The sequence below is a fragment of the Lepidochelys kempii genome, chromosome 2 (genome assembly GCF_965140285.1).
Source record: "Lepidochelys kempii isolate rLepKem1 chromosome 2, rLepKem1.hap1, whole genome shotgun sequence".
Classification (NCBI taxonomy): Eukaryota; Metazoa; Chordata; order Testudines; family Cheloniidae; genus Lepidochelys; species Lepidochelys kempii.
The window spans coordinates 21,790,562-21,806,763 of NC_136381.1; the positions used below are offsets into that span (position 1 = coordinate 21,790,562).

At 40.1% G+C, this 16,202-nt stretch overlaps 1 protein-coding gene across 4 annotated transcripts in view; it reads left to right on the top strand.

Moving 5' to 3' along the window:
* Window positions 1-16,202, top strand: part of TMEM65 (transmembrane protein 65) — a 54,473-nt gene that overhangs the window by 4,790 nt on the left and 33,481 nt on the right. For 2 of the 4 annotated variants that reach the window (XR_012157089.2, XM_073330167.2), the window contains exon 2: window positions 5,411-5,491. The exons of the other annotated variants lie outside the window; for them this stretch is intronic. Coding sequence is in view for 1 of the 2 variants with exons in the window: in XM_073330167.2 (XP_073186268.2) it covers window positions 5,411-5,491 (81 nt within the window). In the remaining variant the exon portion in view is untranslated. The remainder of the gene's footprint in view (window positions 1-5,410; window positions 5,492-16,202) is intronic. 4 annotated transcript variants of the gene reach the window in all.

Here is a 16,202-nt window from a genome sequence, read left to right on the forward strand (position 1 = left end):
TAATTACTTTCCCTGATCTATTAACCTCACCTTTATTTTTTTTTTTTTCTGGGTTGTGCCTAGTATTTGTCAATGTGAATTTGGTAATATAGTGCATTCGTTCTGGCTTCTCATTGTACAGCAAGACATTAAGGAATTGACTGCCTGGAATCATATTTGAATTGGTTTGTTTGGTATCGCTTCAGGTTCACTTTTGGTTAACAGGCTACTAGAAATTCAGCCTTCAGAATTTTCGTTTAACTTGCCATGCCTGCTGCAACTAACAAACTTTCTCCTTGATGAGAAAATAATAAAAAGTATGCACAGTTCTGTCACCATATACACTTAAGCTTGGTTCATGTGTGTGGTCTTCTGATGTGTTCTGAAGCTTCAGCTCTTGACACAATACACCTTTATGGAAGAAGAGCCTTTAGTGGGTGCCCCTTGTGACCAAGAATTCCTAGTTAGGGTAGGTTTTTTACACACACCCCCACACCCCCTTTCACTACTGCTTCTGTGCCCTCGCGGAGACTCTCATTAGTTAGGGGAGACTGTAAGCAGATAGGAGACATGTTCACATCAAGAACCAAAGGGGGCCTGTTTCCCAACTAATTATCCAAGCCCATCATCAGAAGAATATAGTCCCATCTACATCTACCAACTGCCTTACAGCTAGATAGGGCAGGACATCTTGCCTGCAGCTTCCGCTAACAGCAGAGGCTGAAGAATAACCTACCTTTTGTCACCACTGCTGCACTGAAGAACAGTTGTCAGATAGGTGAGCCAGAGCCATCATCCTTAACATTTAGAAGCCACCAATCCGAACAGGTGGGCCTATGAAAAAAGTTTGTATCATTACTATTTCAAAACGTAACCCATTCCTGTCCACCGTGATCATATAGCTATGCACGGGGATGTGTTGAATGGATAGGATAATTCCTTGGGATGCATTCCAAGCATAACTGATTTGTTTTATGTTAGGTGTTAGTTGGAGAACTCTAGGTGCCCTCCAGCTCCCTGTTGCCGAAGTGGATCCCAAGTTCTGTTTTCTTTCACCAATCCTACTGATCGGTTTACACTGGTAGACATTATCAGGGCTATCTAGAAAAGGGCTAGAAGTGTACTTTAAAAACAGAAATTCTCCTTTATACTTTTAGTCCTCAAACAGAAGGCCTGTCTCTGTGTGCTTGGCAGTGCCCTGCACAGAGCCACACAGAGCTGTGCTTCTCAACCTTTCCAGATTACTGTACCCCTTTCCAGGAGTCTGATTTGTCTTGTGTACCGCAAGTTTCACCTCACTTAAAAACTACTTGCTTACAAAATCAGACACAAGTGTCACATCACACTATTATTGAAAAATTGCTGACTTTCTCATTTTTCTCATATAATTATAAAATAAATCAATTGGAATATAAATATTTTACTTGCATTTCATTGTGATATTAGAGCCTGTTTTTCACTTGGAAGCCTTGTCAGAAGCTTGAGCCCCAGGCAGCAGGGCTGAAGCATGCTACTTAGCTTTGCAGCAATCCCTGTGGTGTGAGGCCCTGGGCAGTTGCCCTGCTTGCCACCCCTTTATGCCAGCCCTGCACTTGCAATCCCCCTAAACGCGTCCTGTGGACCCCCCCCCATCTCCCGAGGGCTGCAACCCCCAGGTTGAAAAACACTGATCTAGATGAGTTGAGTACCCCCTGGAAAACTTGTGTGTATCCCCAGGAGTACATATACTCCTGGTTGAGAATCACTGACCTAGAGGAACCTCTCACAGGAGCAGTGGAGCAAGAGCATGTAGCTCTGGGTAGGAAGAATGGGAGGAGGAAAAAGTATAGAATTGGATTTTTAGGTTGTGTTGTCAGGATAATATTTTACCTTACTATGTCCTGACAGTTGAGGTGGAATACATTTTTTTTAAAAGCGTTCCATGTTAAAATTTTGACAGTACATCACTAGATAGTGTGCTGTATCTACAGCATTAATTTTTTTTTTCCCTTGTAACATGGAAATCCTTTGCAAGTTGTTCTCAGACAGAGAAGCTTGAGGATTATGTCTCAGAGTTTCTATTCTTCCTGGAAAATACAGTTTGTAAATGTGATACCTGTCCCTTACAGACATTATCTTAAAGTCACACAGATGGACCGGACTCGCATCATATTTTACTTCCTCCCTCTTTACAGTTATGAGGTGTAAAGTAGTGGGCTGACAGATTCCTCCCTTTTCTGTTTTGAATATACCTGGAATGCTTCCAATTTTGCTTTATTTTCTGAGTAAAAGTGGTACCCCGATAAGCTTGCTTAGCAGTGAGACAAAGTTAATTCCTTCTCTCTGCCCCACCCTTTTAAAACATGGTCAGAGGAAGGAGGTGTCCCTGATTCCAGAGTAGTGGGGAAGACTTACAGCTGGTGTCAAAAATGACTTTACACAGAGACTCATTTACACTTCTAAATTTCCTTTTATGTAACAAAACCATCTTTTGATGAAAATTAAGAAATGTCTGTAGAAAAAAATTTTCAGTGAAAAGATGGTTACATTCAAGTTTTCTACTTTCAGTTTGATCAAACTTACATTTCTTAAGTGACTTTCATGAAAACACCCCTGCACAGTGTACTAAAGCATACCAAGACCAGTGGGTTGAGTGCCACTCTTTGACCCAGTGACCACTTACATGATTCTGCTGGGATCATTTCCTCTGCAAAATAAGCTTCCTTACACTGGGTAGGGTGTGGGACTATGTGTGTGCATATTTTGGATAGACTAGTTGGTCTACTGTGGGGAATGTTTCTGCCAGTGTGATATGGCAGATATGGTTGAAGCTGAAGGGAAGATTCTTCTGGCATCCCTTTATGGCTATTGTGTATATATATGTGCAGGTGGATTTGGAGCTATGCATAGATGGAACCATCTGCCTTCTGGCTAACTCTTACATGGTTTGTCCTTTCCCAAGGCAAGCAATTTTTTTTTTTTCAGTGGGAGAATAAAATGATTAATTTCATTGTTGTTTTGATAATCGGTGGTTGGGCAGATTTTGTGCCTGTGTTGCTAAACATTCATAACAGTTTTTCAAGAATAAGCTGCTTTGACGGGTGCAAACGGTTCTACTCCAATATGACAGCTCTTTCAGCTGTATGTTTGCAAAACCCACTAGTGAGTGCAAAAGGTTAATTCATAGAATCAATGAGGCTAAGATATTTCAGATGGAAATATACATTTCCTCCACCATCTCACCGTGCTTTTTCTTTTCTGAGCCTCTAAGACTAGCGTCAAGTCTCTGTATAAAGGAGGCATGTATAGCAACTGCCATGTAGCTTGTCTAGAATGTTAAAAGAAAATGCAAACAATATTGAGTTTGAACTTTGGTCAATCTTACTGTACTTTGAATATATTTTACACAAAGCATCAATTTATGGGAATCCAAGAATTACTATTTTTTAATGCTTTATGTTAATATTTCTGTGTAGAGAAGCCGAGCAACATACATTAATGCTAACGGTCTTCTGTGGTAGAGAATATAATTGGTAAGCATTTACACCACAGTAGAAAGTCAGAAGCCTTTCATTGCTACTTTCTGTTGACATGTACAGCAATTAGCTCAATTATCAGCAATAAACCATATTTAACTTTAAGAATTTATTTCAGTTTTATGTTAAATACATTCTTTGATAATTTGTTCAAATAGCAGAAGTTGTAGGTGATAAGGTGTGAATAATATACAATGCTTTCTTGGTAAAAGAGAATGTGTGTATATAATACATGCAAACCAGCCCAACCATGGGACATTCAGAGTTAAGTCTTGCTTTATTTGCTTTGGTACAATACTTGGCCTGAGGAAAAAATGTATTTTCTTGTCAGAATCACGACCCCTCTGTTCATCCACAAAATTGTCACAGCAGCTTTTGAGTCAAAGTATTCAATGAAGCAAGTTGCTGTGCAAAGCAGATTTGGCTTTGTTGATCTGTCCCAGCCACGCCCCTTTCTGATGGCTGGAACTGTGGATTCTGCCTTGTTCAGATAGGCACTCTATTATGGCGTTTAGCCAGGGAGAACTGAATGCCCAGTTGGGCTTAAAAACTCCACAGGTAACTGTATTACTATATATAGGCCAGGGTCAGACCTCCCTCATCAGTGAACACCACAACTACCCCACCAAGTAAATAGGGTCAAAAGTTGGATTTCTTCACTCTCCTCATCCCTAGATGAAATTATTTTGCCTTGTAAAAAATAGTCTGGATGAAGTTTCATGCTAATCTTTCCCTCCACAAATGTGGGTGGCACTAAGGTTATAGCACTCTTGTAGCCTGCAAAACAATCAGCACCAGATGCAGGTGGAGAAGAGAGAAAAGATTGAAGACTAGGAATTTCTTTGGATACCTCAGTTATGAGCCTTCTGAGCTGAGAACTTAAAAAATATTAATCTACAAAGTTAAAAAAGCTTTAACATGTACTGCTCTTGAGGAGCTGAAAATCTTTGTTTTTAGTGGCATAAGTACCTTTGGTTGCACTACAGAGCTGCGTAACTCAGCAGTTCTTCACCTGGTTTTCTTTATTCCTTTATTCCTCTACATATTTAAACTTTATTTAAAAAAATACACAACGCTATGTCAATCCAAGAATAAAATTGCAAATTTAAATAGTTGGGAAACTCAATTTTAAATTTCTCATGGGGGTAAGATAACATTCCTATTACACATGTAGTATTTTTGCTAGATTAAATGTTTACCTTAATATGCCATATGGTCAAGTTAAAATTGCTTTGAGAAATTTAACTTTAATTTCCTGACTTGTTTTGTGTTTAAACTTGCAAACCTAACTTTGTGTTGGTTTTGTTTAGGACTTGATCCTGGTTCCGTGTGTATAACCTGTGAAAACAGGAGCTTCTTATAGAAAGTACTCCAGGGTGAGGCTGTTGATATATTATTAGGGTACCAAAAGTGGGGTAGGGTTTAATAGCCTAAATTACAAAGGAAGCATTTAATCATTTAAAACAGAATTAGCCTGAAATTTATCTCAGAAAATGTCTAAACATATAGCTGTCCATTTTTACGCTAGATTCAGCAACAAACTGTTCAGTGCAATTTAACTCGTTTTATGACTCATTCACCAGATTTCACTTTCTGCTCCATCCTGCAGTGTTCTGTCTGTATATTTTTATGAAGACCACTTCTTTAATTTGATATGGCATCTATTTCTCTATTCTCAATAGTTCTCTAGAAATTCTCAGAGCCTGATGCTACAGACTTTACTGTCATGAAAACATCTTATTAAAGACCAATGGTGCTGCGATCAGTGGGAGTTCTGTTTACAGGATTAGGCCTCTCTATCAGTTATAAAGGCCGTATCCTTTCTGGCAGGTAAATTATGGTAGCTGGAATGGTTTTAAATAATATAAGCTACTAGAGAATGACTTGTTCCTGTTTTTGCTTTTTAAAACGTTTAGCATCCAGATACCCAAAACCACTGGTACCCTTTGAGAAGGCAACGAAGCGGGTAACATCACCAGAGTCAACTAGTACTTTTGGTATGGTAAAATCTCTTTTATGTTTGCTGGCTTTATGCAGCACAAAAAATGTAGGAAATTATCAGTTTGACATACTTCTGCTTGCTTGTTTTGAAGCAGTTGGCATGTTTTGTTAGTAGAAATAAAGTTTGCAGTTCTGTTTATAATTCAAGAATGTCAGCTAAGTCCAAAAATTATTACGGGAATGTTTTTAGCTCAATTGTAGAAAGTTGTTCTTTTCCTTCTCCTTGTGGAGAGGCTTATGAACTATATCATAACTTTTAGTTAATGCTGAAACAGGCATGCTTCTTTGAAATAGCTTTGTTCGCTCTGTAAACATTGGCAACATGTACCTTATACCATCAGCATCTCTTTGCCAGGAAAGAGCTACTACACTAAATGTTCAGTACCATAGTACTGAAATACTTTCACCACTAAAAATATTATTACTTTTTTTACGAAAACCAAAGCAATAATTACTGTTCATAGGTGAAATGAAATGGAATATTCTAATTTAGATTTAGGGCAAAATTTTCAAAATTGTGCATGTGCAATTTTGCATATATATTTTGTGCCAAGTTACTTCATAAATTATGCTTGCACACTTTTACATGCATGTCTTTACAAATTTGAGCCTTAAGGCCTGGTCCTGCAGATGCTTACTCGTGTTTTAACTTCAAGTGCGTGAGTAGTCATGTTGAAGTTAATGGGATTACTTACATACATAAAGTTCAGTATATACATAAGTGTTTTCAGGAGCAGGGTCTAAGTTTGAAAATATATGTAAAAGTAGTAATCTTATATCTGTAAAAGGAAGACATTTATACCTGTAAGAAGTTAGATTTTTAACTAACTTTTCTACAGGAAAATATGCTACTTTTTGATATAGTAGGACTTTTAGAGATCAACATTCTGCTAACACTAAATGTGTAGTTTGATTTTTACAGTTCACATAACTATCCTAGTTAAAAACACTTTAGCAGCCATAAGCGGTATTCAGAGTGTGCATATGCTTAGTTCCATTATTTTCTCCATCAGGAGCTTAGTTCTGGTGTGTCTTCTAAATTAAAAGAAAATAAAATATGGTGTTTTACTTAAGCAACGAGAAAAGTTTACTCTGAATTGCCAGCTCTTAGCCACTGCCAATCTTATTTAGCCAGAGTGAACTAGGTGCTGTTCAGAATTATGAAGACATAGTCTGTTTCCTCTCGAATTTACATTATAAAAAGACAAAGATCACGGAATACAGGTAGATACGGTATAGAAGCAGAGAAGTCAGGGCAACTGTCACAAATCTTGTTAAGTTAGTTCCATTTTAAAAAAAATATATAGAAGTGGCTAGATGAAGAGACAGTTGGAGATAGCTTGTTTTTAAAAATATCATGGAACCGTTTCAAAAACAAAAAGTATCTTCTTTTAGTTTACTCTTATTCTGTGTGAAACTTTCCTTCATAACAAATAGCATGCTTGCTTGAGTCTTGGGACATGTACTAACAATGCTTGCAATTAAATTAGTCTTTCATTTCTGACAGCTTCTTGAATTTTCAGTTTTTGTCCCATACGAACCATATTTACTTGGTTTTAAAGGCAGAAGTTCAGAAAAATGTTTTATCCAACGGATGTGATTTTTTTCATCCAAAAACTCTCAATGCTATATGCAAGAAGTTGAAAGTACTTCTGCAGTGTTCATTGCACTATGTCTATCTAAAGAATAAAGTATGTCAGTTTCTTAATATATAGCCCAGGTTTTGCTAAACTTTAGCAGAGTTATGGCATGTCAGCATTTGCTGTTTCTCTTCTTTCTAGTTTATTAAATGGTGTTTCCTCAGCATGTCTGCCATTTTCCATTCATCTCTGATAGTTTGTTTACATTTTGTTCTTTGGATTCCTTTGGAAGACTTGTTTGAATTATTCATTTTGTACTACTTGTTTTTAAATTGGTGAGGATAGATGTTGATTGTGCTTTGGGGAAGGACGCACTAAGGAAAGGCACTCTATTTGTAAGTTCTTTAAAAAGAGGAACCAGATGGCTAGAGATTTAAGACTGAAGCAGCACCTTCTCGAGCAGACTTTGAAGCCTGCCTGGATGCTGTGGACCACTTTGGAAAGTCAGGCCCCTCAAAGAGCACCAGAGCTGGGACTTCTCAGCCAAGCTCAAATTACTCATGTGGAAGGAAGAGGAACCATTGGGCTATCTGAGAAGAAATCTTATAAGACAGCCCAGGGCCATTCCAGAGGTCGGACTTGACTTCTGTGCCTAAGAATAGTACTGAGCAGCACTGAGAGTCTCCAGTATACTGGTTAGAGTGGGACTATCAACACGCTCTCCAGTACTGAGGTGGGAGCAGAGAGGGCCTGTACTGTTGACTCAGTACTGCCTTAGGTGCCTGTTGAGACTGTCGGTCTCCTCCCTGTCTTGTACCAATAAAATAAAAACCAGCAGGATCTTATTAAAAGGGAAAAAGGCAAAATACCACATTTATTGTGAATACAGAAAGAATCATAGTAAGCAGTTAGTTATAGGTATAACATTCCATTCAGTGTCACATTTATTCACACATTCATTCATACAAACACACACACACAGGTTCTGCAAGGTTATCATCATAGTTACCAGCCTTAGAGTTGCTCATGCCAAGCCACTGGCTGGGTGGCCTGGACATGAGGGGGGAGCAGGGCCTTGTCAGATACTCATCTGATGTTCCTGGAAGTTGGTTTGCAGAATCAGACTCCCCCTTTCTCCGTCCCCCCAAAGTTCTCACTTTCTAGAGTCTATTTTTATAGGAATTTATTCCTAGGCCAGTCTGTGGGAATTGCTTCATCATGCTGTTGCTGAATCAATCAGCAGATAGCACATTCCTGACGGCTCCGTGCTGCTAGATGTTATCTTGTTCTTTGGTTCTCCCATTCTTGAGGCTGTTGGGTGGATTCCAGTCTGCCCTCCGGGGGTTCTCTGGTTATTTCCACTTGACGCCTTCTTCAGCTGATGGACACTGGATTCTTAGGCTGGCACCTCGCTGATCATTCAGTTATTATCCACACCAAACATCCATCCACATACATCCTCTATTTCTATTTTAATCACAATTGTTAATACAACAAAAGGGTGGGGAGTCTCTGGGTGCTGTTTCTGTTGTTACAGAGTATTGCTTTGAGTCTCTCTCTATGTGAATTGCTTTGAGAACAGACTCTGTCTTAGAATGTACTAACGCAATCAGCAGCTTGCAAGTTTCACACATAGAGGGAGAGAAACAGTACCAAAAACCAAGAGACCTCTTAATTAGTAATATCCTGGAATTTAAACTATGGGGAATCACACTCATTTGTGATTTTAATACAGAACTTCTTTAATATGATCCAACACCTGACTGTATATCAGGCAGCAGCAGATTTTCTGTGCCTTTCTGCCCGACTCGCCACTCATTCAGGACCAGTTGACTACAGTGCTGTCATCCTTGGCGTCCTCAGATCCCCTTGGTTTGGTGGCAGACTTACTGTTGTTGCTGATGCCATCCTTCGTACTGCAGTTTACCTTGGTGCAGGGTTGTTGTCGACTTCCTGCTTGTCATGAAGAGCATTGTTGATGTGCATACAATCTTCGGTAGTGGTGCTCTCTACAGTGCAGCCTGCATCTGCTGTCCTTGGACCATCTTCGTTTTTGGTCCTGATGCCTATTTCGGAACCCAGTGTGAGGTTGAGGCCAGTACCAATATCGAAGGTCCTGTTGACTGTTCCTTTGGTGCCAGTGGCATCATGGGGTTGAGCTATGGATGATGCTGAATGTTTAGTGGCCCCATCCAGTGACCACAACAACACTGTCAAGCTATTTGGAGGGATCCTCACAGTCAAGCTCCCTCCCCTTTCCCATTGCTCTCAATCTCAAAGGTCATCGAGACACTGCAGGAATCACAGTTGGTAATGGGATTGGTACCGTTCCTGCAGTAGAGACATGAGACCTTGGCCTAGTTCTTTCTGGTTGACAAAGCCTCTGTGGAAGTCCTTTGTTTGGAGAAATGCTGGTTGTCTGTACACTGTAGGGTGAGTTCACCTGTACCTACAACGGGCTCCCTGCCAGAACCACCAGGCCTGCAGCCATCGGCTCCTTCTGCCATGGGGTATCCTGAACCATTATGGCAGTCAGATGTCATTCCTCAAGGGATTCCATTGGTCCCAACTATATCTTTCTCCTCTTCGCCAAATGACACAGGAGTACTGAGTCTTCAGTACTGATGACTTCAGATTTTTTCACGATCTGCTTAGTTGCCTGGTATCGGCCTTAGGAATTCAGGCTGAGTTTGTACAGGAAAACACCTACACACCCCCTACAGCTGCATTGGTGGCTATTCTGCAGCCATCGGTTCCTTGGATAGTTGCAGCCCTATAAACAAAGCAATACAAGAGCCTGGTAAATCCCTTTGGAATGCCCTTGCTTTGTTAATGCACGCAGCAAAGCTCGCTGTCAGAAGATACTGTGTGCCACTGCAGGGCTTTGAGTCTATTTTCTCTCATCCAGCTCCGAATTCTCTGACTGATATAGTGGCAAATGAGAAAGTAAGACAGGGAAGATGTAAATTGGTGCCTATGGAAAGAGTCCAAAAGGCTAGATTTGATGGGGAGAAAGATCTGCTTGACTCCCACTTTGCAGATGCACGTTACAAACAAGCAAGCTGTGTTATCGAAAAATAATTCTGTGAACTGGGATGCTATGTCCAAATTTGTGGACAAGTTGCCAGAATCTTTCAGGCAGGAGTTCAAGGCCTTTATTACAGAAGGCCATTTAGTGGCCAAGACATTCTTACGGTCATCCCTGGATGTAGTCGGTGCTTCATCCAGGCTCGGGGCCTTGGCCATAACAATGAGAAGAATCTCATAGTTACAAAACTCAGGCATAGCTCCTGAGATCCAGCAAACCATAGAGTACTTGCCATTTGGTTGCTTCCTATTCTTGAAGAAAACTGAGGAGAGATTTCATTCTTTTAAGGTCTCCTGGTCACCCTATGCTCATTGGGGACTTACACGCAGGCTGGAAAGAGATGTCATTTTGGGAACCAACAGCAATGTCATCCTCGGTGATATTTCCAGCAGTTCTTCTACCCTGTGAGGCATCAAGATTTCCCCTGAAAGGGGTACAAATCACGGAGAAGGAAACCTTCTGGGTCTGTTTTTTTCTCAAATGGCTCATCCTCTTTCTCTTTTGGTTAGACACGTTGTTTGGGCATTTTGAGAGCGGTGCCTCAGTTGTCAGTGTCGTATCCACGCCCTAGCTATGTGGGGTCAGGCTGTCTCACTTCTGTGGTGTTTGGGGGACAGTAACTATGGAGAGATGGGTCCTGAGCACCATGAGATTGGGTTATATCATTCATTTTCTTTCCATTTTCCCCACTCCCGTCCTACTACCCCATCTGTCTTCAGGGATCCCACTCAGAACTCACTGCTGTTACAGCAGGTATGAACCCTGTGTACTCTGGGGGCTGTCGAGGAGGTTCCTCATCACCTTCATGGAAAGAGATTTTACCCCTGGTACTTCCTAATCCCCAAAGCCAAAGGGGGGAATGAGACCTATCCTCGATCTCTGTGCTCTCAAGACGCATTAAGTACATTAGATTTTTGCCTGGGCACTCCGGTTACCATTCTCTCAGCTTTGATTCAAAGTCGTGATTCAATCTCCTCATTGGTCATTTTGGTCAGGTGCCAGCGAGGTTGTCTTAGCTTCTTAACCCTTTATAGGTGAAAGGTTTTTTCTCTGGCCAGGAGGGATTTAAAGGTGTTTACCCTTCCCTTTATATTTATGACCTATGTCTTCGGAACTGAAAGGCCATCAGGCCAAACCTGACCTTAAAAAAACCAAACAAACCCCCACCCCCATTAATCTACCTTCCAGCTTTCTCAGCCTACCCTTTAATTGCTTTCTTTTCCAAAATAAATGTAGAGTCTCAAACTCATCAGTGCTGTTTGATTCAGATATCTTTCTTGGTAAGTTTTTCACCATATGCTCATCCTCTATTTGTAGCTATTGTTTGAGTTTCCTCTTCTGTTTCCAGTTTTTTACCTTTTTGACTGTAATTTTATTGATAGTCTTACTGTGATAAAATAACATCTGCTAACCCCTTTCAAAATTTGGGAAACCTTTTAATCACACTGAAGTTCATCATTTCTCCTGGTTGAATTATGACAAATTCCTTTTAGACTACTTAGATTCATTTGCCCTTCTCTGTCTCCTCTCCAAATTTGTATCCTGTCATGTAATATTTATATAATATATATATAAAGGATTCCAGATACATTACTTGTGAGTCGATCAACAGTGTCTTCTCTATCTTTATATTCTGTATTTTGTAAATCTAATAGCCCCCTCTGCCACACCACTCCCCTCCCCCCCGCTACACACTGGTATATGGTGATTTAATGATTTATTTGCACAGTAACCCCAAATACTTTCTCTGAGCACAGCATTGGATGCCTGTTCCGTTTTGTGCATGTCACCTAAAATGATCCATGCTCTCAGACTAGTATGATAATTTCCCACATTGATCTTTGCAGATTGCTGTAGCCAGGACAGCAGGAATGGCAGGAGAGTCTAGTTGTCCCAAGTACTTGCCTAGCATTTTGGACAGATACATACTTGGTGTGGCTAATTGTTCACATCTTTGATGCTACATTTACTGTGTTTTAGGGTGCTAGTTCAATCAAAACGACCACGGGTATGTCTCTTACACCTCAGCTAGAAGTGTAGACCTACCCTTAATGTTTTGACAAATGATTGGAGTAGAGGACTGGGAATTGAGAATTCTGGTTTCTGTTCCCAGCATTGTCATCTACTTGGTGCAACCAGAGGCAAGATAATTGTAGTGCCTCAGTTTCTCTCATAATTTGCCTCAAGGGAAAATTGAAAAGCATTTTGAAACCTTCAAATTAAATATATAAAATTCAAAGCATACATAATCAAGTGCAGAAGTCAGGTTTCTGGATACAAGTGGTGGAGTAGTTTATTCTAACTTTGTCTACAATCTGAATAGCTGGCTTTCTGCTAAATGATTAGTAGTTAAATAGTTAACATCAATGCTAGACTCATCAGCTTTCAGTATTCCTACTCAGCTGATCTAAATGGGGCAGTTTTCACCTATCTTTCAGCAGTGATGTAGTTTGTCCAGTAGGTTTAATGCTATTTAGTGGCCTGTTTTTGATCTATCTGCAGATTTGGTAACATGCCTTGCATAACTGTGTGGTGGCAGAGCCAGACCTTTAATCTGAGATGGGTATTTGTATTCCAATATGAAGTTTGTTTGTGATGTAAGGGGCTACCACAGCTCTATAACTGAGGCAATCACGTTACAGCCTAGGTCATGAAGAATTGTCTTGTCCAAACTACAAACAGAAATTCTTACTTGAACAGTGATGTTTCTAAGCATCTGCTGATATTATTACTGCAGTGTGGATTGGGCCTGAAACAACACTACCTCTTCATAATCGGATGGTCATTTTTGTGGCCAAAGGGACTAAAAGCTTAAAATTAAAAACAAAAGCCTACGTGCTTTTGCTTGTTTTAGATCATCCAGTTCCAGTTTATTTGCATATTTAAAACAACCCTTGTCTCTTGCTGCTTTACTTCCAGTAGGGCTGTCTCTACACTACAGCTTATGTCGGCATAATTTGTCACTCCCGGGTGTGAATGAGTGAACAATGAGTGTCTTACGTTATGCTGTCGTAAGTGCCAGTGTGGACAGTGCTATGTTGGTGGCAGGGCTTAGCTAGCTAGCATAGCTATTGGCTCTCATGAAGAGAGCTGTCCCATCGGCATAGAGCAGTAATTCTCAACCTGTGGCCCAATCAGCACAGCTGCGGCCCATGTGACATTCTGAGTGCCATACAGGTAGTATATATATTGTGTGGATGTGACCCGCATAACCCACAGAGCTGCGTATGTGATCCACCATGGTAAATAGGCTGAGAATCACTGGCATAGAGTGTCTTCACCAGACGTACTGCAGTGGTCGGTGCAGCTGCAGCGCTGAATGTGTAGACAAGCCCTAGTTTAGGTTCGCTTTTATAGCTTTTTGGCTATATTCCAAAAATATAAATATCCCATCCACTATTGAATGCCAGCCAGCTTTCTTTAATTCGTTTAAAAAAATGTATGCATGTAAATCTTTACAAAAGCTTTATCTGAAATGTGTATATTACATTGATGAAATATGGCTGTCAGAATATGTTTTAATGACTGGACTTGCTGAAGCTGTTCTACTGTGTATAAATAGTCGGTCATTGAAGCAAGGACTTCAACATGGGTCTCACACATCCCAGGTGAGTACCCTAACCATCAGGCTGTAGTCATTTTCATTCTTTCCCTGGCTCAGTGACTATCCCTAGTTAATTATGAATTGCCACCATGATTGACAAGGGCTAGTCATTGGACCAGGGAAAGAGACTGAAAATGACTATAGCCTGGTGCCTTCATTTTGACGTTACAGTCAAGCTGTTTAGAATAGCTCATGATCATGAGTGCCAGCCTCAGGGCAGACTTCCAAGGAACAGGGCACAAACCACAAACTGGTTATATATTCTATAATTAGATTTCATCAACCAAGTAACAAGTGTGATCTCGTAAAGCAGTGACTCTCAACCTTTCCAGACTACTGTACCCCTTTTGGGAGTCTGATTTGTCTTGCGTACCCGGTTCACCTCACTTAAAAACTACTAGTTTACAAAGTCAGACCTAAAATACAAAAGTGTCATAGCACGCTGTTACTCAAAAATTGCTTACTTTCTCATTTTTACTATATAATTATAAAATCAATTGGAATATAAATACTGTACTTACATTTCAGTATATAGTACATAGAGCAGTATAAACAAGTCATTGTCTGTATGAAATTTTAGTTCACTAGTGCTTTTTTTTTGTAAACTAGGCAACTATCTAGATGAGTTGATATACCCTCTGGAACACCTCTGTGTACCCCCAGGAGTACATGTACCCCTGGTTGAGAACAACTGTCTTAAAGCATTATAACAGCCTTTACATGGGCTCATAGACGAGTCCCTCGGGCACTCTGGTCTATCTTGCCACCCAGGCAAGCCTGCCTTTTGTGATAAATGGTCCCTTACACCAAAAATCACAATATTCAGGTTCTCCCAGTCCCAAAGGATCAGTCACTTATCCCAGGTCAATTGTATCTCTGATCTCAAACCAAAGGCAATGTTTGTAGCCAATCATATAATACTAACTAAAGATTTATTAACTAAGAAAAAGAAATGAGTTATTTCCAAAGTAAAGCAGGTAACTATACACAAGCAGATGAGAGAGTCTTCAGTTCCAAAAGGTAATAGTAGCGGCTGTAATATGGAAGATCTATATGTCTTGTGGGGCTAAGCCAAGCAGCTTGGGGATCCTTTGCTTGTGCTTTGAAATATTGCTGTTTCTGAATTCCAAGCAGCACAGTGACAACAGTTTTTTTTCTTAACAGGGATTTTTATCCGTTTCCCCCAGACCTCAAGCTGATGGGAGGAGAGTTTGTCCATGTCTCTATTTCATGGGTTTGGGGGGAAGCAATCAACAAATTGTCCACTGATGTCCCACAATTACTTGTCTGACATCTATAGGCCTTCTTTCATTGGGGAGAAAATGACACCTCTTGTGGTAAACTAGCATTTCACACTTGGTAATGATTCTCCCCTGATTGTGGGGGTTTATAGTCTTAGCAAACATTTTGATAGATACAGAGCAAACACTTAAATGTTACTGTATAACATGGGATACATATATAAGAAGTAAGATTAATACAAGCAGCATCCTACAAGCATTTTATAACGTCTAAACACATTCTTATAATTTTAACATCTGTTTTAACAGTGCTAACACTCAGGTGAGCCAGACTGGAACACAGCCAGCTATGCATTTGTCAGTGTTCAGTGAGGCCCAGGGGCCTTGGCGTGAGCTGGCACCTAGTCTGCCATCCTCACAGTTACCATTTTTATTCTTATTTTTTTGGTTTGGTCAAAACTGTTTGGCAAAGTCAACACAAATTTATGAATATTTTTGTGTTGACCGAAACTGAATTTTAAATTTCATCCAGCCCTAATTGCCATATTCTTTAGCATATTCCATGGAGGAAACTTGGCATCTATCATTAATCTTTCCATATTTTATTTTATTTGTTCAATAGCGGGACTAGAGAAGTAAAATGAAATTATATCAAACTATAAAACTTGCAGTGTGGGGGAAACCAATAAAATGGTTATCTGCAACAGTGGTGGAACTCTAAATACCAAACCAGACTGTCAGTGACTTCTTAAGGAAGAAGAATAGAAACGTCTTATAACTGTGGTAATATGAGTTATGGGGAATGAGAAGAATGTAATCTGGATGAACTGATGTATGGGGATGGGAACAAAATAACGTAAGAGGTGAATGTATTGCTGATACTGTATTTTAAATGGACGTTGTCAAAGTTGACAAGTCCGCATGTGGAGACTGTTAATTTAAATCATATGTTCTAAATGGATTTTATTTAGACTGGCAAGAGAGCTCTTATGCCTCTTATTGGCAAACAAAGAGTTGGCCACAATGATCTGAGCTTTTGTGATGTCAAAGCTGGGTTATTCTAACTCTTTACATGGGGAATGAGTGCAGTGTTCTCTAACAAGAACAACTAAATACCTAGTCCAAATAGCCACTGAGACCCTATCACCTCAGTGCTCTTGCTTATTATAAAACACTGGGTTAATTTCAAGATGT